This window comes from Pteronotus mesoamericanus, unplaced genomic scaffold, assembly GCF_021234165.1.
Source record: "Pteronotus mesoamericanus isolate MK-2021 breed Mesoamerican mustached bat unplaced genomic scaffold, CSHL_Meso_final contig_68, whole genome shotgun sequence".
In the NCBI taxonomy this organism is placed as follows: Eukaryota; Metazoa; Chordata; class Mammalia; order Chiroptera; family Mormoopidae; genus Pteronotus; species Pteronotus mesoamericanus.
This window is the reverse complement of record NW_026555234.1, coordinates 24289778-24314858: the sequence shown is the minus strand read 5'-3', so window position 1 is coordinate 24314858 and position 25081 is coordinate 24289778. Positions and strand designations below refer to the sequence as shown.

Below are 25081 nucleotides of genomic sequence, written 5' to 3'. Positions count from 1 at the left end.
TATCTGATGCAGAGTTCAAAACACTGGTTATCAGGATGCTCAGTGAACTCACTGGCTACTTCAAAAGCATAAAGACTCACGCAGAAATGAAGGTTACACTTGAAATAAAGAAACATCTATAGGGAACCAACAGCGGAGGGGAAGAAGCCAAGAATCAAATCAATGATTTGGAACATAAGGAAGAAAAAAGCATTCAAACAAACAGCAAGAAGAAAAAAAATTTAAAAAAAAACAAAAAACAATAAATGAGGATAGGCTAGGGAGCCTCTTGGACATCTCCACATGTACTGACATCCGAATGAGGGGTGCTAGAAGGAGAAGAGGAAGAACAAGGAATTGAAAACTTATTAAAAAAAAATTTAAAGAAAATTTCCCTAATTTAGCAAAGGAAATACACATACAAGCCAAAGAAGCACAGAGAGTCCCAAACAGGATGGACCCAAACAGGACCACACCAAGACACATCATAATTAAAATGCAAAGGTTGAGGATAAAGAGAAAATCTTAAAAGCAGTAAGAGAAAAGCAGATAGTTTACCTAAAAAGAAGGCCTGTAAGACTGTCACCTGATTTCTCAAAAGAAATTTTGCAGGCTAGAAGGGATGAGCAAAACATATTCAAAGTGAGAAAAAACTCATGAACCGATAGCCTAGATTACTCTATTCAGAAAAGCTACCATTTTTAATTGAAGGGCAGAGAAAGTGCTTCCCAAACAAGGTAAAACAAAGGGAGTTCATCATTACCAAGCCATTATTATATGAAACGTTAAAAGAATTATAGGAGAAAAAAGAAGATCAAAACTATAAACATTAAAATGGCAATAAATTCATAACTATTAGCTGAATCTGAAAAACTAAGTCAACAAGAAGAACAGAAACAGAATCATGGATATGGATATCATTTGGAGGGGTATCAGTTGAGAGGGGGAAGGAGGAAAATGAGGGAAAAGGTGCAAATCAGTAGGTACAAAATAGAGAGGGGGTGTTAAGAACAGTATAAGGAATGGAGTACCAAAGAACTCATATGCATGACCCATGGACTTGAATTAAGAAGGTACTGCTGAATAGAATAGGGAGTACCACGTGGAGGAGGCCAAAGAGGGAAAAACTGGTACAACTATAATAGCATAATCAATAAAATATATTTTTAAAAAAAGAATCAGCCGGTGCCGATTCCAACAAAGGATTTCAAAGTAGACATCTTGGGACCTCACAAATTCAAAACACTCTGCAAAATTTTTTGCTGGAATCAGCATCAACAAGAGAAAAGGATACATACACAGATAAGAATTCCAAGTCTGTGACTTAAATATTTAACTAAGGGTCAGGTGTTTGAAAATTTTCATAATGTTTTTAAAAAATTTATCTAGCATATATCCAGTTAGGCTAGAACATTAAAAATCAAGAAAGGAAACCATTTCCAAGTTTAGTTCCAATAGATGTATGCTCATATAGTAACACTGCAAACCACTAACGCAGAAACTAAAAGGTAAATATAAGAGACTTTGAAAAGCAGATAAGCAAACCTTACCTGATTTGCTACTACTGCATCTTGAGGGTCATCTGGTTCTGCAGCTGCTAACAGTGCTTGCAATGACAATAATACCGTGCGGAGAGTCATTGCTGCTGCCCTAAAATTAAAGACAGGAAAAGATCAAGTTAAGAATGCTCCGCATGACAAAAGCAAAGTGGATGTTTTCTGAATAAAACATAGTAACTACAGGAATGGAAAGTAATCCAGGTTTTACCTTAATCATATAATTAAGTTATAGAATTTATAATTACATATCCACCTATCATTTTTTTTCCTTCTTTACAATGAATGAATTTTTCTATGATAATTTTATCATTTTGAGATGACTGCACACAGAGGTCAAAATACAAGGTACAGTCACGAATCACAAAAGTCTTATTAAGAGTAGTTTTTGTTGTTGTTTTTCTTAAAGAGGGAGAAAGGAAAGGAGAGAGGGACAGATGAGAGAGAGAAAGATCATTCAGTTTCCTCTAGAATGCGCCCCCATCCAGGGACTAAACCTGTAAACCAGGCATGTGCCCTAACCAGGAATTGAACCAGTACCCTTTCACTTCATGGAGGGACATTCAAGCAACTGAGCTACACCCATTAGGATGACTACTATAAAAAAAAACAAATGAAAAACCCAGATGAGGAATAACTGGAATTCTTGTGCACTGTTGGTGGGAATGCAACAAAAACAGTATGCCAATTCCTCAAAACAAACAAACAAAGCAATTGCAGTTCTGGACATATATCCCAAATAATTTAAAAGCAGGGACCCGTATTCATAACCAGTATTATTTACAACAGCCAAAATGTGGAAGGAATTCAAGCTTCCATCAATCAATAAATGAACAAAATATAGTATACACATACCATGGAATATTATTCAGCCTTAAAAAGAAAGAAAAATCTGTCACATGTTATAAGATGGATGAATCCTGAGGACACTCTTAAATGAAGTCAGGAATCAAAAGATAAAACAGTATGACTCACAGAGACAGAATGAATGATGGTTGCTATGGGCTGGAGGAGGGGGGAATGGGGAGCTAATGGGTAAAGAGCCAGTTTTGCAAGATGAAGAGTTCTGGGAGGATTGTGAAGATGCATGCTTTGCGGCGCTGGCAGTCTTTTTCACACCACTCTGGAGCCTGAGAATAAAGCCAATAAGGAGAACAGAGTAGAGGCATGGGAGGAGGCTGTGTCCTAATTAACTCTCTTGAAAACCTCGGTTTCAAGTAGTACCTGAAACTTTAATTTTCCTTGGATTTTTATTAATATGAAAGAGAGACATTTATTGAAGAGGACACAAGACACATTGTACATAGGACAATGACACCTCAGTCCCCTTCAAAGTAGGCACCTGGGACCTCAAAACACTCTGCAAAATCCTTTGTTGGAATTAGCATTAGCTGCTCAGTGGTATTTTCCTGAATCTCATCAATGGTCTGAAATCTCTTCCCTTTCAAAGGTGATTTTAGTTTTGGGAAAAGCCTGAAGTCACAGGGCACTAAAACTAGGGTTGTAGGGGGACTGAGTCACCTGGGTGATTTGAGTTTTGCCAGAAAACTCTGTACGAGATGTGATGCATGAGCAGGTGCGTTGTGAAGAAGCTGCCAGTCATAGCTGCCTATAGCTGCTGCACTCTGAATCTGAGTAATTTCCGCAGAGGAATGTTCAAGCTTAACACAAAATGTGATGCAGATTTGTTGTTCTACTTGCTCAGTCATTTTGAATGTGAGGGTCACACAGCATGTAAGCTCACTCAGCAGCGTCTACCACCCCCACTGACCAGTACAGCAATGTCGTCATTGTTTATACATGTGCATTCCAGTCCACGCTCCCTGGCTGCCAGGTTCCAGAGATGTTGTACAAACCATCCTTGTTATATTAACAATGGCTGGACTTTTTCCAGAGAGACCCTGTATATCCCTTTTATATTTTTCAAATATTCTAAAATTATTTATTTATTTATTTATTTGGGGGGGGGGGAGTAGAGGGGGGAAAATTGATTGTTTGCCTCTTGCACATGTCCAGATCAGGGACCCAACCTGAAACCTAGGCATGTGCCCTTACTAGGAATCCAACCATCCTCCTTCAGCTTTGCAGGACAATGCCCAACCAAATAAGCCATACTGGTCAGGTATGTTTCATGTTTTAGATATATATACCTTTTAGCTTGAGTCAACTTGAGCTCTAAGACCCAAGATAAACCATAAAATAGTAATTTAATTTCTTTCCCTGTTTTTGGTTCTGTAAACAATATTTTACTCTCCGTATAAAACAACGGTTAATTGTTGACAGCTCTAAGAAAACTGGTGATTAATAATGGAAATTATCTTCTTCAGAACCTCTAGATTCTAAGACAAATTTTAAAAAATAAAATACTAAAAATCACCTCAGTAGCATTTATGTAACTAGCTGATGTTAGAAAGAACAAGACTGATACTGCATTGAATTCTATGTATTTTGTTTTAAAATATAACAAATTTCTAATACTACAATGATGGACACATGACATTATAAATTTGTTCAAACTCAAAAGAATGTACACTAAGAGTGAACCATAATATAAACTACAGACTTTGGGTGACTGGGATGTGTTAATGTAGGTTCATCAACTGTAATAAACATGCCAGTCTGGTGGAGAATGCTGATAATAGGGTTATGCATGTGTGGGGCAGGGAGTATATGGCAAATCTGTACCTTTATCTCAATTTTACTGTGAACCTAAAAGTGACCAAAAAAACAAACACATCTTAAAAGAGAGGGCATGGTTCTGAAGAATGGTTGTACAACGTGAACATACTTATTGCTCAACTGTATACTTTAAAAGTTATGATTACAATGTTATATGTAATTTAAAAAACAGTTAAGATAGTAAATTTTGTCATATTTTGTAATTTAAAAAAAAGTGATAAACTTCCCTTAGTGATCCATAAGTTATTTTTTTAAATTTTATTTATTGATTTTTTATGGGGGGAGTCATCATTTCGTTGCTCCAATTATTTATGCATTTATTGGTTGATTCTTGTACAGGATCTGACTGGGGATTGAAACCATAAGCTTGGCGTACTGGGACAATGCTTTAACCAAGTGAGCTTCCTAGCCAGGGGTCATAGGTTTTTACTATAAATACTTTCTACTTCCTTTATTTGCAGTATCTTTATTGGGAAGACACTCAAAAACTATTACAGACTCTCTAGAGTTATCAGTTCAAGAATCAGAAACTAAGGACCTTAGGTTGAACATGTTAAAAGGGATTGTTTGCCCTCAAAAAGAGAAAAAAAATCTGGAGCTATAACTTAAGATTCAATTTGTAACAATATCAATGAGAAAAATGCGTAAGTTTTCTACATCCTTGAAAATAATACAATGTTGGGGAGGTGTTTTTAAACCATTAAAAATTAGTTGAATAAAGATATCTGAAAACAAAATTAACAGTAAACAATGACATTGTTTAAATAATTAGTGGCGGTAAAACTATGCCCTGGCTGGTGTGGCACAGTGAACTGAGCGCCAGCCTGTGCACAGAAGGATCACAGGTTCAATTCCCCATTGGAATGCATGCCTGGGTTGCAGGCCGGGCCCCTGGTTGGGGGTGTGTGGGAGGCAACCTACTGATTGGTCTCTCACACATTGACAAATCTTTCCCTTTTTCCACATTTTCCGCCTCTCTAAAAGTAAATAAACAACATCTATAAATAAATAGATATAGATAGATAGATAGTGGTAATAAAACTAATAAATGAAACAGATTCTTCTGGCTTCCTAAACACTATTAACATTTTTGATAGTATAAAAAAATGAGTACATTCATGGGGATGTAAACTATAACATAGAGTATAAAGTCAATAATATAATAACTATGTATGGTGCCAGATGGGTGCTGGATTTACTGGGTGATCAGTCTATAAGTTACATAAACATCTAATCATTATGTTGTACACTTAAACCTCATATATGTCAACTTAAAAATGTTTAATTACTTTTTTTATTAAAATGTGTATGTTTTTGACTATTCTACATTAGTTTTTTGGATCTAAATTTAGTAATGTAAAAACATATACAACTGGAAATAAAGTATTTTTTCCATTTATTCTTTCCACAAAATACTGATTAAATTCATATTGCATTGAGATTTTTAGGATTCAATGTGTCATATTAGCTTAAATCTATTAAAAACAAATCCTGATAAAGCAAACAAATAGAAAATTATTTCAAAATGTGTTAAATTTTAATTAATCAGTGGATGATATAAATGAGTACCATATAAATCTTCTAATTAATTCTGCTCAGATCTCAAATCAATAAGCAGTTAATATGGCTAATTAAACATTCATTCATATGGACTGAATAGGGACTTTTAGCATGTAGAATAGGCATGAGAATTGTTTGTATTGTTAACTAACTTTTCTGTTAAGTATCTTCCAGAACACCATCAATAAATCATCTACATTTATGCAAAACACAATGCTAAAGAGAATGGCAGCTTTGTTGTTTGAATTTTTTAAGGTATAATAAAAATAAAATGCTGTACAGCTGGATTAATTTTTCTATGTGTATATACCCATGCAGCCACCACCTAGGTCAAAATACAGTATTTCAACCACAAAGATTATTTGTGCCCCTCCCAATCACAACACTTACCTACACCCACCAATGTCCTATTTCCTATCACCATAAATTAGTTTTGGCTCATCTTGAACTTTACATAAACAGAATCATAGTGCAGACCTGTTTGTATCTGGCTTTTGTCACTCAGGATGTCTCTGAGAATCATCTATGTTGATTGTGTCAATATACTTTTTCTCTGCTATGTTGTCTTCCACTGTACAATGTGCCATTATATATGCATTCTCTTGTTGATTGACATTTGGATTATTTCTACTGTGAGTAAATCTGCTACAAATATTCCTGTACTAGTCTCGTGGTGGAAATATGCACTCATTTTCCTTGGATTTCTCTTGGATATATACGTAGTAGTGGAACAGAAACAGCTGGTCATCATGAAGGTATAAATTTACCTTTGGTAGCTAGCTATTGATGGTTGAGCAGTTAAACTACATTGTACTAGCAACTCAGGAGAACCATTTACAAGTGGGTAGTGGTATTTAATTATGATTTTAATTTGCATTTCCCTGATGACTAATGAGGTTGAGCACAGTTTATCGATCATCTAAATAATCTCTTAATGCCTGTTTGTGACTTCTGAAAGGGCAGTATCATTGAGAGCAATTTTTATGTGTTGTCATCTTCTTTCCCAGGTAAATAAGACACCTTTAGCCATAATAGGTGAAAAAAAATCATAAAATAATTTCTAAGTAAGCTAAGTTTAGGAGTTAAGACATAAACCACACTAACAGAAGTTGTTATATATTAAAGGTAAATGATTATCCACAAGTATTAATAAAAGACCAAAATGGTTTTCTAGCACACCTGTCTCATATTATTCAATGTTTATTCAATTTATTTTTCCTAAGATTACTATCCTATAGTTTTCTTAATCAAATCCCAGCATTCTGAAGTGTAAATATCCACGCTTAAACATGCATATCCATTAAAAGTCAATTATGCCTCAATGAAGCAGGGGAGGGCAAGGTAGAGAACAAACCCAGGTATATCCAATCTCACTTATTTTATCTGATGTCTTTGACATCTTTTAATATTCTAATTATACAGATATCAAACAAGACTAAAGTCAGCTATTTCCCGTCTTAGAAATGGAAATAGTTGATAAAGTGTTTTAATACAAAAATTCAAGTTCTCTTCCTATATATAAATATTGTATATACCACAATCTTTCAACTATCTATGGAGAGATACTCAGAAGTGGTAGTCCTGACGGCTTAACTGAGTAAAAAGGAGAGTGGAAGATTTTAGTCTGGGGCTTCATTTGTTTTTAAGGGGGGAGCGGTTACCATTCTGGCCATTTGAGAAGAGACTGAGTAGGGCAAGGGGCCAAGCTACTGCAAACATTCAGGCAAGAGGTAATGTGACTTGGACCAGGGTGGTAGTAGTGAAGCTACTGCTAAGATTTTGGAAGTTTCACCAATAGAATTTGCAGACAGAGCACAGAGTACCTGAGAAAGAAGAAACAAGGACCATGACGAAGTTTGGGCTGAGCAACTGCAAGGATGTGGCTGCCAACAGCTTAGATGGGTGAAGTAGGTTTTTGGTTAGGGGAATATCAGTTCAGTTTTCAATCAATTTACGTCTGAGATGTCCATTATATACTCAAAGGTGTTTAAACAGGCAATAGAACATGAGTTAGAGATCATGAAAGAAAAATTTGTGAGCTGCTAGTATACAAACCATACAGTTATGAGATCAGATGAGCCCACCAAGGAAGTGAGTATAGATGGAAAGAAGCAGAGGTCAGGACTTAGTCCTGAGGCATTCTCAAGTGTAAAGCTCCAGATGAGGGAGGAACTAGTTACAGAGTCTGAGAGTGGGCAGAGGTAGAACGGGAGAACAGAACTGATATCCTGAAAAGCAAGTGAATAAAAGTAAGATACCTCTAACACTGCAAATATTCATTAATTATCTCTGAATGATAGAGGCAGGGGCGTTGGAGATGACTTTATAGGTAAAAACACTGAAGCCAACAAATTCAGTAAGTTGCAAAAAGTAAAAAAATCAAATGAATAACAGAAGATAAAATTAGATATATTCCACACTGTTCGATATTTAACAGTATGGAATACAGATCAGGATACTAGATCCCAAGAGATGACATACTGAGAGAGAGGCCTTACTCAGATGTGCTATTAGAATGGAAAAAGAAAACAAAACCAAACCAGCAACTCTTGCCTGTTTATCCAGTTACTAAATAAACCAAATCGCCCATACACTAAATGTTGTCATTCCTGTTTAACCTTGTTCAGGTTCCATTCTTTTCCTTTAACGAAATCAAATACATAACTTATAACTGTTGTTTCCCACTCCGATGTCTTTTTATACCTGTCTTAATCTTTCCATCCAAGTTTCAGAATATACCAGACTCTTGTCTAAGAGAATTATATAAAACAATTCATTTAATCCTGTCAACAGCCCTATGAAGTAGGTATTAACCCCATTTTTTCTCAGATGAGGAAACCAAGGCACAAAGCCTAGGTAATGTGCTCCAGTGCTCCAGACTACACAGCTCAGTAAACTGAGCAGAGCCAGGGTCTGAATGTAGTAGCACCATTTTGAACACAATGGCTAAAGAGTAAGAACTCTTAAAACAATGTTAGGATCAAATCAGACAAAAATATGTGAAAGCACTATAAATGACTGTACAAATGAAGGTATCACCTACAAAAGTACTCCTTCCTGAGATCTGAAAACCTAAACTGTGCTCAATTTAGCACTGTCCACATTCCATTCAAACCAGCGCTATTTCAACTTATTTTTTTTTTAGTCTTTCACAAATATCTTGAGATAACAAAGAATCAAATTTACCAAAATACATAATGACGTCCAAGGCTTTTCAAGAGATAAAACTAGCATATGAAATACAGACCTAGTAAGCCTGTATTTTATAGACTGTGATCTCGATTATAACACATTTTCAATTATATACTGAAGTACATAAGTTTTAAAATTATTTCCCGAATAAGAGAAATTATAATATATGCTTATGCTTTGAGACAGTTACACTAAATTTAACACTCTAAATATAATCTTGGAATTCATATGGGAAAAGGAGAAGGTAAACTGAAAATCTCTTACCATTGATCTTTCAGGATATCCAAACAAATAGCCCCTGTGACGGAACTAATATTAGGATGCCATATTTTAGTGATAAACCGGACCTAGAAATATAAAGTACACTTGAGTTTTAAAGTAACAGAAAAAAACACATACAGTTTAAATAGAACTATGAATAAGAAATATGCAGATTAAAAAAAAAAGTGTCCATCTTACCTCATTTTGCCTAAGTGAAGGGAGTGAAGACAAAGCATTAAGTAGTAAGCCAAATGTTGTTACTGACATATACTCTCTTTAAACCTTTTAATAAATTCTCTGCCTTTAAAGAAACTCAATAGTTACTAGGTGTTCACAGATAGTAAACGGAAATGTTTTTACTCTGAAGTAGGGTAAAATCAGTAGTACATGGAAGCACAAGTGGCTGTAAGACTGCTCCCAATATTTCTGTAGCAATTTTTTTCTCAAATTCTTAAAAAAAAAAAATCCAACAAGTATTTGCACTGAAGAAACACTGAGGTTTAGAGTTTAAGATACTGATCCGAAATAAAGTAACTAGTCAGAAATAGGGCAAAGTACAAACTCATACAATTTGATATCAGGTTCTGAGTTTCTAGTCACCTATTTGTCTTACCATGGAAGAATAAAAAGCCAATTAAGTGAAAGAGCTACCTCTGTCAGAGCATTATGAAATGAAATCTAATTCATCAGATCTTTCTATGAGTTTTTTGAGGAGGAGGATTATAATAACTGATATATATGATAGTCATCTGAGTCAAAATTTCTTTACATACGATAGTCACCTGAGGCAAAGTTCCTTAACACTTAAGAGAATAATTACCATGAGTCAAGCAATGTTCTAAATATTTTGCAAAAATTAACTCATTAGTATATGCTCCAAATCTAAGATGTTTATGGAAAGATGCTAAACAGCTTCCACTTCTTTCCTTGAGACTTGATTTGTCTATTCTACCTTGCTCTACTTCCTCATCTACTCACTCACTAACATCTATGCCATTTGAAAAAGCTCTTTAGGTCACCAATGACTTCAAAACATTTAAAACTAATGGATACTTTTCATGCCTTGACCCTTTTAATTCTTAAAATAATCAATATTTTCAATGATATCTACTTCTCTCCATCCACAGAACCACCATTTCATTAAAGGAGATGATCATTCTTCACATGAGTTACTGTTGACTTTACTGCCTTTGGGCCTGCTCCCTCCAACCCATTCTCAACACTGAAACCCAAGAAAGCCCTTTAAAACACATATGATTCATGTCATAAACCACTCTGCTTAAGGCCCTTTAATGACTTCTCATTCTCTTTGTGTAAGACCACATTTGTAAACTGGCCCTAACCTACCCCTCAAATCTCACTTCTACCTCATATTCCATGCTTTTCCTCAACAAGTCATATTGAAAGAAAGAAGGGAGGGAGGGAAGGAGGGAGGGAGGAAGAGAAAGGGTTTTCTTGGTCTTTGGGCCTTTATACAGATTGCTCCTCAATAACAAACGTCAAACACCCTTTTTTGCTAACTCAAATTTATATTTCAAGTTTCAGCTTCCACATCACTTCTTCCAGATCCATTCCCACAGCACCCAGTACTTTCCTATGGTATAGTATTGATTACACTTCCATAATCTTTTACTTGTGTGGTTTTTCCTGAGAGGCTGGTATCTATCCTGCTTACTAGAGCATCACAACTATCTAAAGTACTTCATATTGAATGAACATGCAATTAACATTACAACAAACCCATTATTGTGGGCCAAAGAGTATCCCTCTCAAATACAGCATAGGTCAAATAAGACAGGCTATATAGAGCTTATGTACAACAAACATTTCTTCATAACAGATATAACAATATTCACATCTTAATTTTTACCATTCATTGATTTCAAAATATAATTCTTATATCAGAATTTCAATAACTCAGACATCACAACCTTTTGTGACTTTCGAACAAAAGTTGGTTCAATATTCCAACAAGATTGGAAAACACAATTTTAAATTACTACTAATGATGTCAAAAGATTTATAGTTTAGGCAAGTGATCTAAGGCTATGTGAACTGTATCTTGCTTTTTAAAGAAGTCTTCAATACATGATTTCTATGGACACTATATGAAAACAAATATGCATATTCATGAAGGACCAAAAAAATTATTAAACTATTTCTTACTCTGTACTATACAGTTAGGAATAAATACCTTTGATTTGCAGATGATCTAATAATGAATTTAATTTTCAGAAGGATATTCCATTATCCACAAGTAAAAATGTAATTCTAGACTTGGGGTGGTTGAACACACAATACAATAGACAGATGATATATAACAGAATTGTACACATGAAACCTATATAATTTTATTAACCAATGTCACCCCAATAAATTCAATTAAAAATAATAAAGCTCTTATAAGTAGTTCTTATGTAATCTACCACTCTATCTCCTATTCTGCTCTTCCTTGTTATTCTTTATCATCAACTATCTCCTTATTATTTCACTTCTTTCTCTACCTCAAGCCTTAATCTCACCCACATATACAGTGGTACCTGCATATATCCCTGAATTATATCCCATTGTTCTATACCCAATTCACATCCCATCCCTGTCTTGTATCAACAAAAACGTAAAATCAAAAGAACTTGGAAGGGATGAAGTAAAAGAGTTAAATAATCTGATTACAAAACAGATACAGAATGGTTTAAAGTACTAAAACATTTACTGATAACAATTCAAGTCTCTATTTTCACAAATGAAATTAATACTAGCCTCATTTGGGTACTTCATAATATTCATTAATTTTGAGGAGCACTCAAAGATCTTATTACTTAACACCAGGTACACAGTGTTACCCAACCAGAATAAAAGAAAGGGACTATTCTTAGTTATTAGCATATAGATGATATTGGCAACTATTTCATGGTAAACACTAAGTCTATGTTTCCATAGGGAATTTCCAGTTTCAAGCTTGGAACTCAAGAATGCTATGATATTAAACCATCTTTAACTTACTGTAAAAAAAGAAAATGCTATTTTATTTTAAACATGCATGCGTGGATGAGAAGACTCATTAGAAGTCATTAGCATTGGTACTTATACTCAACTTGACATAGAAAACATAAACATAGCAAAGTATGTTTACAACATCAAGGATAAACAGGAAAATTTACAACATAATTTCCAATACATAACTGGACAAATCACTGAGCTATAGTTTTCCTAATTTAATGGGTTTTTCGTTAAAAGAATATATATTACAATTTACCCTAGAAATAACATTGACTATATGCATTCAAATCCCTTCCAAACTATATTCAACTGATTCTAAGATCATCTAGAAGTAAACCTTCTGCTCTTCAGGTCAGTAATTTATTGCGGAATAATAAACAGAAAATACTCTGAGGCCATGTTAAGACAAATCAATGTAGGTTTTCAATTTTGTGCAGTTTTAGCTCCACAGTAGCAAGAAGAGAATATAACCAACTAACTTCAATACTTTTGCCTTGTAAAGCTAGTTAAACTTAAGCTGACATATTAAACATACATGAACACAATTCAGTAAGAAATGTACAAATATTCCCCATTCTTTCCATTATATTTACCAATCACTAAAAATTTCAAATCAATATATACATATCTAGAATATATTTATCATATCATTAACTTGTATTGCAAAAGCTTAATGCCATCAATGGAATGAGTACTGTATTTAAAATACTAAATTCCATCTACTGCACAACTAACTGGATGAATCCGGAAGGAAACAAATTTGGATTGACTAAAGGAAGACCCTTCTACATCTCGAAGCTACCTCAATCCAGAGTGGCTGAAATTAGGATAGTGGCCTGCAGAGCAAAATGAGTTAGTAGCAAAACATCAGACAGACCTTAGTTCTTATGTTTCGAGACTATTTTTCTCTTTGAACTAAAGAGAAAAAGGTGGTCCTTGGAGTTAAAAAAAAAATGATTTCAAATATTAAATGAAATAATGCCTAAAATAGTGCCTAAAACAGAGCCAGGGCTATGTAATCACTTTGAAGGTATAATAAAGGCTTTATAGGTTCATAATTAAACACTTTCACTGAGACCAGTTAAGTGCAAAACCTCACGGATTTTAGTATATTCACAGAGTTGGACAGCCATCACCTCAATCTAATTTTGACCATTATCATCACCTCACAAGGAAACCACATAACCATCAGCAGCCACTCCCTATTCCTCTGCGTGCGCCCTAGTTTTAAGGAACCACCAATCTACTTTTGTCTCTATGAATCTGGTTCTTCCACTGTTTCATATAAACTAAATCATACAATGTACGGCCTTTTGTGTCTAGCTTCTTTCATTTGGCATTGTTTCCAAAGCTCTATCTTCCTTGTACTACATCAGTATTTCATCCATTTTTTATAACCAAATAATATTCCATGATATGGATAATACCACATTTTATTTATCCATTTAGTTCATGGACATTTAGGCTGCTTTCACTTTTTGTCTATTATGAACAGTAATGGTATAAACATTTTTGTACAAGTTGTTGTGAACATATGTTTGCATTTCTACTGAGTAAAAACCTAGAAATAGAACTGCTAGGTCAAAAAGTTAACTATACATTTATAATTTTAACCAAATTATTTCCCAGAGCCCATTCAACATTTTACCTTCCCACTAGCAATGTATGAGAACCTTGATTTATAGAAGAAATTTAAGTGTCAATGCTACCCTATTTTAAAATAATGTTACAGAACGAAGCCAAGAGATGACTTAAAGAAGGGCTTCTTAAAGCGGTAGTCACTGGTTAAGCTAGCTAATACTTCTGAGTACTTACTGTTCTAAGTATTATTTCATTAATAAAAAATTTCATTTCATTAAATCATCAATTATTCAATACACAATTATTTTATTTACCCTTTAAGAAAAAAAGACTGAAAATTAAACATGACATGCCATCCATTGAAAGATACATCCTGATTTCAGAGGTGTTAAAAATGTTTCAAAAAATTACTAAAACAGTTCTTTACATTAACTCCTTTAATCTTTACAATCCTATGACAGCACTTTATAGATGGGGATACATGGCAGGTAGTTTCCTTTAAAATCACAGTTAAATGGAAGAAGAAAGATTTAAACTCTGGTTGACTGTTCTTGTTCTTGGTAGAGTCATATTCACTCTCTCAGAGATCTTGTCCTTACTCCTTCATCAGGATCACGGAAGTGGAGCACAGTGAGCTTTAGGGGATTTGGGCTCTATTTAACATCTAGTGTAAGTTCTCTCATTTATTAGGACTATTACAAAGACTGTTTCAGAAAAGGCTTATAAAATTCTTAGCACAAAACAAGTGACAGCTACTACTATCATCATTTAATAGTAAAAATGTAGTTGAAAAAATGTGGTTGAGAGTAGGCTCTCTTGAGGTCTTTTATTTCAAATTCATTTCCATTAAAAAATTAGACCACAAGGAAAATCTCTAAATCTTCTTTTCTTAAATTCATGATATTCTACAATTAAAGTACCCTCAAGTGACTACTCATTGTAATGATAATATTGACAACCATTGATTGAATCCAGCAGATGGTAACCAGGATGATGATGAAAATTAACCAGGATGAGGATGAAAACTAAGTCACAAACATAAGATGAAAGCTTAATATTGGATGTGTCTACGTGGTCATATTGAAAAACTTCTGGTTTTTTTGTACTTCACTATATAACATTCACAATTTCTACAACAAACACAACTACTTTCATAATTTAACAGAAAGAAAAAAAAGAAATCAACCATGCTTAAAAGGTAGAAACAACCACAATGTCCACAATGGCTAAATGAATAAACAAAATGTGGTACACATGTACAGTGGAATATTATTTAGCTATAAAATGCAATGAATTTCTGACACATGCTATAATATGGATGAACCTTGAAGACATTACGCTAGCCCTGGCCAGGAAGCTCAGTTGGTTAGAGTATCGTCCTGATACTGCAAGGTTGCAGGTTCAGGTGCCCGTCAGGGCACATACAACAATCAGCCAATGAATGCATAAATAAATGGAACAAATCAATGTTTCTCTCCTCTCCCTTCCTCTCTCTGAAATCAATAATAATTAACAAAAAATACATTACTCTAAGTGAAATAAGCACACTAGAAAAGGACAATGTTGTTAAGACTCCACAGAGATGAGATAGAGTGGTTACCAGGAGCTGGGGGCAAGGTGTAGCATGAAGTTATTATCTAACAAGAAAAATGAAAAAATTGTAGAGACAGATGGCGGTGATGATTGCACAACAATGTGAATATACTTAATGCCACTACTCTACACACTTAAAAATGGTTAAAATGGTAAATTTTATGTTAGTATATTTTACCAGTATTTTTTTTTAAATCAACAAGGCTTATCAAAAATAGATGTACATATGCAACAGAATAATAGGCACCCCAAATTGGCAGCTGACCCCAACTCACCCTGGAATTTCCATTACCATGTCTACTCTTAAATAGGAACAACCAGAGATTAAATAAGCAAATTCCAGAACATTTCCTTAGTGCAGACATAGTCCCTCTCCTCAGGAGCATAAAAGCTAGTGAAAGATACACACCCCCAAATAATACAATACTGATTCTGTATCTGTTTTGGTACCATATAAATGATATAAAAGGCTATTGAGAGTAGGAGAAGCAATTTGATGGGCACAACTTAATAGAGGATGTGATAATTTACCTAGATCTCAAAAGGCAGAATTTTAAATGATAGAGACAGTGGTTCAAGAGAAAATGACAGAAAAGTGTGAAAGAATAAGCAACATCTACAAATAACAAATAATCCATGTTGACAAATGAGACCCATGTTGTAGATAAGGGTTGCAAAAAGTCAGTACAGAAAAGAAGACTGGGGTCAGACTGGGGTAGGAGGTTTTAAATGCTCAACTAGGGAGTTCAGACTTTATTAACAAAAAAGAAAAAAAACACGATCAACATTGTACTTTAGGAAGATTTATAGAATGGTAGTGCAAAAAATGAACAGGACTGACAAAGATGAAGGGTGACTAATTAATAGACAAAATAGGTAAGTAGTAAAATTAAATGCCTAAAGTGATGACAACAAAAGTAAAAACACAAAGGAAGCTGTTCAGGCAAAACGTAAGTTTATGTTAGTTGCCTGTGTTATATAATTCTAGGGTATTCCATTTCCTCTTTTAACACTCATCACAGTTGCAATTATTCGTTTATTATTTTTTTCCCCTGCTAGAGTATGAGCTCCATGAAAACAAGGGCAGTATAAATCTTATTTATTGGTATACTGGCACAAAATATTCAAATAATTGTTGAAAAAATTCAGAATATATTCTTCCCTAAAAAATGGACTTCTTTGAGGAAGGTAAGAATTTGTATAAGAATTCTCTATATCTAGGAACACTTCAAGTTTTTCCAGAACTAGAATTTAAACCATTATTAGATGCACATCCTGTTATTCCTGTCTAGAGCCACAATTAACTGCCTCTGAGTAAGCTTGCTTTTCATAATTCTAGAAGCAAACCATCTTCCTCCATTTGAAATCTGTCCACATTAAATTTACACAGTCAACAACTCAAAACTTTAATTTTAATAAGCACTAAAATATATATTAAATAAATGGACCAAGAGAAACGTTTCAGAAGTTCATGCACAAAAATAGGCTTACAATACCTTAGGGGGATTAAATGGGTATGTTTCTGGTATTTTTATCTCTAGTTGATATCTTCCTCCTAAAAAAGGGGAAAAGAGAAAGTTAAGAATGCTGCTCATCTCAAATTAAATATGTAAAGCCAAATATGTAGTATTTTATATACAATTACAACATATTCACTTTAAAATTGCAACCCAAAAAGGAAATAATCAAAAGCATTATTTTTTAATTTAAAGGTTACTTAAAGAATACAGAATACCCATTTTATACAACTGTGTTAGCTTATCAGTGAGTAATAGGACTAGACATAAATACATTAAATCCACAGATAATCCAATGCCAAAGATTTCGTTGGGATAGTTAAGTAGTATAGATTCTGCCTGTTATTTCCTCTACACCACACTGACAGGAGTTGCTAAATAACAGGAGGAAAAATGGCAAAGAAGAAAAAGAAAATAAAAACAGAAAGAAAGTAAGGAGGTATAAAGGCACAGATGGTGTCAAGGAAAAGGATATACAGATTATGCCATAAACTGAAAAAAATCTACTTCTAGCTGGTCCTCTCAAATGTGAAAATATCCCAAACTTTTAACTTGTGCCCTAAATTAAATGCCCACACTGCTTGTTAAAATTGTAAAAATAAAATTCAACAACTCTGGTCTAAAGACAACACTATTCTCTGTCTCTAAATGAGAATACAAAATGCAAAACTTTACAAAGAGATTGTTCTAACCATAATGTGTTAATAGAAGGCGACATTCTGTTTTGAAGTTATCTTGAGCAATTAGCAGCTGTATTCATATTTTTTAAAAGTTTATTTAGCTTCCCATACCTGGAAGGTTAACTGCCTTTCAGGAAGCTCTGAAGGGGAAAGTCTTGCACTGGATGAGAAGCTGGATTTGAATCTTAACTGTAAGGAACCTTCCAATTCTAAAATTATACGATCCATTAACACAGAATATTCATTATTCTAAAATATAACCTAATGAAACTGTGCTACCAGAGTATTTACATATGAAACTATGCCTGGGATTTGCATCAAAATAATCAAGGAATGATCAGATCAGAGACTAGTCATGAGTTGAGTCTTTAAAACTGGCCAATGATTACATGCAGAATTCATTATAGTATTTGCTGTCTTCTACATATATCTGAAATTTCCCATAATAAAAAACAATAGCTATGTGCTAGGAGCAATATTCACTTCAAAGTTCCATACATTCAACTCTCAGTATATCCTGAATTCTCAAATCCTCCTCTTCCATTTTTAGGAATAGATAGATGAATGTGGATCTGGGAGAAAAACAAAAGACCAATTCCCTTTGTACCACTTTCTTCAAGCCATTTTTGGTTCCAATTCTTCTTTTCTTGCTAATTCTTTTTAATAGAATCCCAGTGACTGATGCATGACTTGAACTAGATGCCTAAATCACAGAACGTATGGCAGCAGTGAAATATAAAGAAAAGTAGTCAAAACAAAAGGAACAAAAAATAAGACAGGTAAGAGACGAGTACCTGAAGAAATTCTGTCAATATTGAGATAAGTCTTTATGTTCAGTTATAAATGCTAGCTTCAAATATAGGCATAATAAATTCAGCCTGAGAAATATGTAGGTCCTTTTTTCCTTCCTAAGAACCATGCTTTTTCTGATTAAATTCCAGAGTAGTTCTTCCTTCTTGAATGTCCAAAAACAATGTTAGGAGTAGTATGAGAGCCCTGATATATAAATAATGCTGAACTCTAAGAGTTCCCCACAATCCTGTATCTACTCCATATGCTATTAATATGCTCTGCCTTGAATTATTTTCTGATAACTTTGAATATAACAACCATATTATTTGATATATATGACAGCAACACAACTAAGGGAACTTTATAACTACATTATTCATATTATAACAGATTTCCCTTTAAAACATTTCTTAATAGCTTTTAATATTAAAACTTTATAATTTTTAGTTTAATACAAAGGGATGATATTCTAAAAAAATATCAACAATAATTCCATAAATTCAAAACAATTCTTAGGAAAAAATTAAGGATTAAATTGTTCCTTTTCCAATGAGCAATTATGACAAAAAAAAAAAAAAGAGAGAGAGAGAGAGAGAACTGAGTTAAGTAACATGTGCAATCCAATAATTTTTCCACTGGTATTCTACTTCTCAATCTAATTACGTTTAACGCTGCATAAAATAGCACCTGTTACTTAACGATGGTTATAAACAATTTAACATTCCACAGGTAAACTTTTCCCTTACCTACTACATTGAGATTTGGGGGAAAAAAAACAAAACAAAAAAATCTTGAAAATTAGCAAGAGCTTTGTAACAAATATTATCAAAATATATATTCATATTTGTATTTTTAAAAAAGTAGCATTTAAGTTTATGCCCTTGAATGATTTTCCTAGACAAAGTGAACAACTTCTCTACAACAGTTCTATGATAAACACAATACAATTTAATCTATCGCAAATATATACCCCAAACATATTAAAACTAATCTTATCAAACATTAGTATGTCATACAGTGGCAGTAGAAATAAGCACTTAAAAATCACCTAACTTGTTTCTAATTAACGAAGGATATGGCATATATAATTTAATCATCCTACAAATAGTGTATGTGTTCCAATTTTTAAAATTTATCTACCTCTTTTAAGGGCTGCCATTCTGCCTATTTAATTTAGTTTAGGAGGTACCCTGTTTATGTGTATCAATTTGCTGAAAGAGCTCTAGAATGATAATGCTACTGCCCTATTGTCTTTTAAAAGACATCTAAACAAACTAAAAAATAATTCAGGAGTATTTATAATAATGCCCACTTTCAGGAAGAAGCTAGTACAGTCAACCTTCAATATCCACAAGGGACTGGTTCCAGGACATACACACCTCCCACCTCCATCCCCCATGGATATCAAAATCCACGGATGCTCAGGTACTTTAAAGAAAATGGGACAGTATTTGCAATATAAGCTATACATATCCTCCCTTATAATTTAAATCCCTAGATTACTTATAATATCTCATACAATGTAAATGCTACATAGTTGTTATACTGTATTGATTGTTCAAGGAATAATAACAAGAAAAAAATCTGTACATGTCTCAGTACAGACATAACCATCATACATCTAACTACACAGTATACATTACCAAACAGTGTAACATTTGTCCCCAAAATACTTTCATGTAAGGTTGGTTGAATCCACAGATACAGAGCCTGCAGATAAGTAGGGCCAACTGTGTATCACTATATACAACACCTGTTATTAAGACAAGAACTTGATTTTTATAAGGTATCTTTAAAAAATCTATCTAATGATTGTCAGAAAGACTAAATGAATAGCTTCCATGAGAGCATCCAAACGAGGCCTGGCATACAGGTGGCACTCAATAACTAATATAAAGAATTAAATGATGTCTAAAAATGGCTCATATGAAATATAAAACAGAAAATAAAATTTTATTTTTTAATATTAATAACGACATTTTAGGGTCTTTAAAATTTTGAATAAAAACAGGAACATATTCTAAACTATTCGATTCTTGTGAAAATTTGAGGTAACTACTCATTATAGAATTACAGAACCACCACATTCAAAATAGACATAACCACCACTTCCAACATTCAGTCAATCCTGATTCATTCAAAAGCAGGAAGTGATGAGAAACACAGCCTTTGAAGTCAAAGGCTGAGACTGAAATCCCAGCCATGCCGCTTAGATGTTTGACCTTAGACAAGTTACTTAACTTCTCTGAGCTTAAGATTAGTCTATGAAACAGTGACAACTGTACTTACCTCGTAAGATATGTTGTAAGAATTGAATGAGAAAAACACATGTAAAGCTCTAGTAAGTAAAACCTCAATAAATGCTACCACTACAAATTATTACATGATTTCTATTAAACAAATATTTGAATGCCTATTATATGCAAGAACCTTGGGTATGCTACATAACCCAAACTTATATGACTGAAGATCTGCCTAATGAGGAAATAAAAACTATAAAACTTCTTTCTGTATCTTACCACCCAATTCCATGGTCTATAGTAGCTAAAGACTTAGTTTGTGAACACTAAGTTCAGCAAAGCTTCCTCCTCTTTTCTGCATATCTTAAAACAATCACTCAAAGCTTTCCTGAATTAAAAAAAAAAAAAATTAAATATCTGGAATGCAGCCTGTATGAAGACATGTGAGTGAATGAAATGCTACAAGACAAACAGGAGAGAGGAACTTTTAAAAAAAAATAAATATTTTTATCAGTCAGAAAATTAAAGGCAAGGCTTGTCATAGATACCATATGAAGGGTAACTGAAAGTCTATATAGTCCGTATAAGTTAGAGGCTTGACAGATATGTTTTACACTATTAAATTCTAACTTATATAACCTGTAACTTGGCTCTACTATATCTATTTTGGGAAAAGAAAAAAAATTAGCTAAAATTCGTTAAGAAAAATTAGTCTAGATAAGTATCTATTTTTATTATTTAAAAATTGCTGTATATCCTAAGCCAAATGAAGTTACCTTCTATGTAATTTATAATAGATGCTTAAGGTTATTCTGATTTAATGTTTCAGACAAGTTCTAATACCCACAATATTTTGATACAGAAAAAAGTACTTGCCTTCATATGGTGTGTCTGGAGGTCCTGCTATTTCTCCTCTTAATTCTGTAAAATTCTCATCTACAAGATCTACTTTAATTTGATTTTTGCTCGTCTTAAAAATAAACAGAAAATAAATGTTAGTTATATCAGCAAGAAAAAAAGCCTACTATAAAGTATTACCTATAAAAAATTTTGAAACCCCCTCTTTCATTAGCTTGGTTATCTGCTCTAGTAAAAATAATAGTCTGTGTTTTTCTAGGACTTAATTAGCCAGTTTTAAGAATATTTAAAACGAACAAACAAAAAATAAAACATGTTTCACTTCAATGTTTTTAATGAATTAAAACCACTATGAACAATAGTACAATGGCTTTTTGACTTTATAGGAATGCTTAGAGAAAAACAGCAGACACTTATATTTGCCAACTTCATGTATGTTAGGTCCAAAATGATAAATCAGTTCATTTGTAGATGAACATTGAGATATTACACCCCCAGGTTACATGGGTTCTATTCATATAAACAGAAAATTCAGGGTCAATAAAAGCCATTTAGGCTATAAACTCTCACTTGAATTAAGCACAGCTCTAGATGTTTAGATTAACCAAAATACTACACTATCCATCCAGATGTGAAAGCTCTAAGGGTCTAATTAACTTCCCTTTCTATAAAAATTCCTGAAGCCTAAATGCCTCACTAGAATCATCTCATGTCTTCTTCAATTTGTTCTTCTTAGTTTACTTCAATGGCAACAAACTACTTTACAGATTAACAGATTTTCATTTGAAATTTAATCCATCTATTTATTTTAGACTTTATAATACTTCTCAAAGTACTTTCTTATCTACAGTATCATTTCAATCTCTCAGTCTCTTCTTAACAGTGATTCAGAAACCCTCCAGTGGGATTCACACTAATGTTCACAAGTACTTGTCTGCAAATGGCTCTCCATTTGTATTTTCTGATCTGTATTAGTATCTTACTGGTCTATATTCCTAGTAGATTACCCTCTTCTTTCCTCAATTTTTAAAAATATAAAGACTTGATATGTTATGTGTTCATTTTTTTTGGTTAGAATTTCATATTTTTACCTGAGTAACACAACATAATCTGTTATGAAAGAAAGCCTCGTAATATTTCAAGAGTAAATTTTTGCTTTTGAACCTACCTTCTTAAACTTGCTTCCTCCACCCACTCCAATAGAAGATATTCTTTTTCTGTACTAAATAGTTTCAGTACAGAATGTTAAGTAGAGAGAAAAACATACAACTTAAAACCTAATTTTAAATATTTCATGGTTTCTCATCTTTCAATAAGAATGTAGGATAAATTTTATGCATTTTAAAATTAAACATTCTAATTAGTACTGGTTTATTTAATCTTTTTTTATACTTGGGGTTAAAGTACTATTTCATATATTTCTGAAGATAATTTTACCCCAAAATTAAGTTATAAATATGCATAATGGGAAATTTTTTCCTGTGCCCTAAAAAAAAAATCATCATCACCCTGGTATTTGTGATAAAGGATTAAATGCACAATTTTAGCACAATTTTAGCAACGGTAAAATACTTTCTCCAGTGTGCACAGCAATTAACGTTAAAATGAAAATCAGAGGCATCAGACCAATTTATAAGGAGCCACAAGTGTAACTACAGACTTCCATTTCTCCCAGGATTTCTAAGTAAAACAAGAGTAATCAGATCTTGCAAATCAACAATGCTTTCAAAGTTCTCTATTGCTTCCCACAATACACCATTACCAAAAAGAAGTAAATAACCCCAAAATGTGAGGCTACTGAAGGAAAGGATTAGATTAAAGTTTGGAGAAAGAGAGGAGGAGGTAACAGAAATTAGAAAAGCTGCCTTTCAGGATCTGCCTGGGTAGCTCTATTCGTGAGAGTGCTGTCCTGGTATGCCAAGGTTGTGGGTTCAGTCTCCAGTCGGCGCACATACAACAATCAACCAATGAATGAATGCATAAATAAGTGGAATAACATGTTAATGTTTGTCTCTTGCTTCATCGCTCTTTATAAAATCAATAAATTAAAAAAAAAAAAGATGCCTTCTAGATTGCCCAGCTGTGTTGGTTAGTAAAATGCTAAATAAACAATTATTAATTTTTGTATCTCCATCTTTATTTTTGTTCTCATTACCCTCACATTATAATTGAGAGAAAAATGGGTCTTTCAACTCTATGAAAACTTTACTAAAGTAGTCAAGAAAATAGAATCACCATGGTGAAATCCATTATAAAGAAGCATTCTACAGTCTAGAGTAGATCTTTATCTGCAGATAACCAAAGATAAAAAGGAAATGGTGAGTTAAAGACAGGTTTTTCACAGCTTAATTTTCCCATTTATAACAATTATCCTTTATTACTTCCACAGTTTAATTCAATCATTCACAATCCAGAACCCCAATCCTATGCCCTCACAGACTAACTCAAAATCCCACTTGAGACTCAAATTCCACTTTGGGGTTAGACAGATGTGAGCTGAATCACAGTTCTGCCAATTACTTGTGGTGTTAATTCAGGTAGGTCACTTAACATCTCTCCCTTTTATTACTGTAAAATAAGAATACATATCTCAGAATTATGTGAGAATCTCCTGGATAAAAGTAGGGGATGTTGTTCCCCTAATATTAATTACAAAAAATGTTTGGTTTCAAAGCCTTATTTTATAAAATGTAGTCACAGTTTTTTTTTAGTCCAATAACAGAAATGTAATTTCTAAAAATAAATAACACAACAATGCGTTATTTATTTTACTGACTGTAACAACCAGGAAGACTAACTAAGTCTTTTGGATGAAACCTTGAAGAACTGTGTTTGGTATCACTGCACTACATTTTTTTGGTGACAACAACTGCAAAGTTGCTTCTCTATACTTCTCCCAACTCAGCTAAACTCTGGCAGTCCTAACTTTTATAATGTTCCCTTGTAGCTCCAATATGTTTCTACCACATAAAAGGAAAAAACATGAATAGAAACTACAGTTCCTTAGTAAGCATTTCAAATAAACTATTTTATTAAGATATAATATACATAAAGTATGCAAAGTAGCACACAACGTTGAAGTTAATTTGGATGTGGTAAATAAATGAGCATTATTGCTGATAAACGATAGTGCAGAATTTAAGGCAATTTAAATAGATTTCCAAGGCCAAGTCTCTTGCTGAATTGATATCATCTTCACAGAAATCTTTCAAGTACTTCCTGGGGTCTACTATATGCCAGAAAGCAATTTCAAATGTTAGAGTACAAAATTAAGTTCCTGTCCACTGGGAGCTTACATTCTAGTACAGAACTGAAAATTAAAACTTTATCATAGAAGCACAGGAATCTTTCAACTACTTCCTGGGGTCTACTATATGCCAGAAAGCAATTTCAAATGTTAGAAAACAAAATTAAGTTCCTGCCCACTGGGAGCTTACATTCTAGTGCAGAGCTGAAAATTAAAATTTTATCATAGAAGCATTAAGTATAAAGCATTTTGTTATTTAACTTGTTTAAAATTTAACATATGACCTTGAGCCAGTTAAGTAATCACTCTGTACATACTTCAGTTTCATCCTCTGTCAACTGGGGGT

The 25081-nt window shown here is 33.4% G+C and overlaps 1 protein-coding gene across 2 annotated transcripts in view; it reads right to left on the bottom strand.

Annotated features, from left to right (window-relative positions):
* The window catches only part of UBE2K (ubiquitin conjugating enzyme E2 K), a 56977-nt gene that overhangs the window by 5131 nt on the left and 26765 nt on the right, over window positions 1-25081 (bottom strand). Inside the window, exons 1-5 of one of the 2 annotated variants that reach the window (XM_054582070.1) lie at window positions 23724-24194; window positions 21507-21600; window positions 16898-16956; window positions 9231-9313; window positions 1530-1629 (exon numbers count right to left, since the gene is read on the bottom strand). In XM_054582070.1, the coding sequence (XP_054438045.1) occupies window positions 1530-1629; window positions 9231-9313; window positions 16898-16956; window positions 21507-21600; window positions 23724-23738 (351 nt within the window). In that variant the 5' untranslated portion in view covers window positions 23739-24194. Of the gene's footprint in view, window positions 1-1529; window positions 1630-9230; window positions 9314-16897; window positions 16957-21506; window positions 21601-23723; window positions 24195-25081 lie in introns of those variants that run through there. The other variant, XM_054582069.1, reaches the window with a different exon arrangement.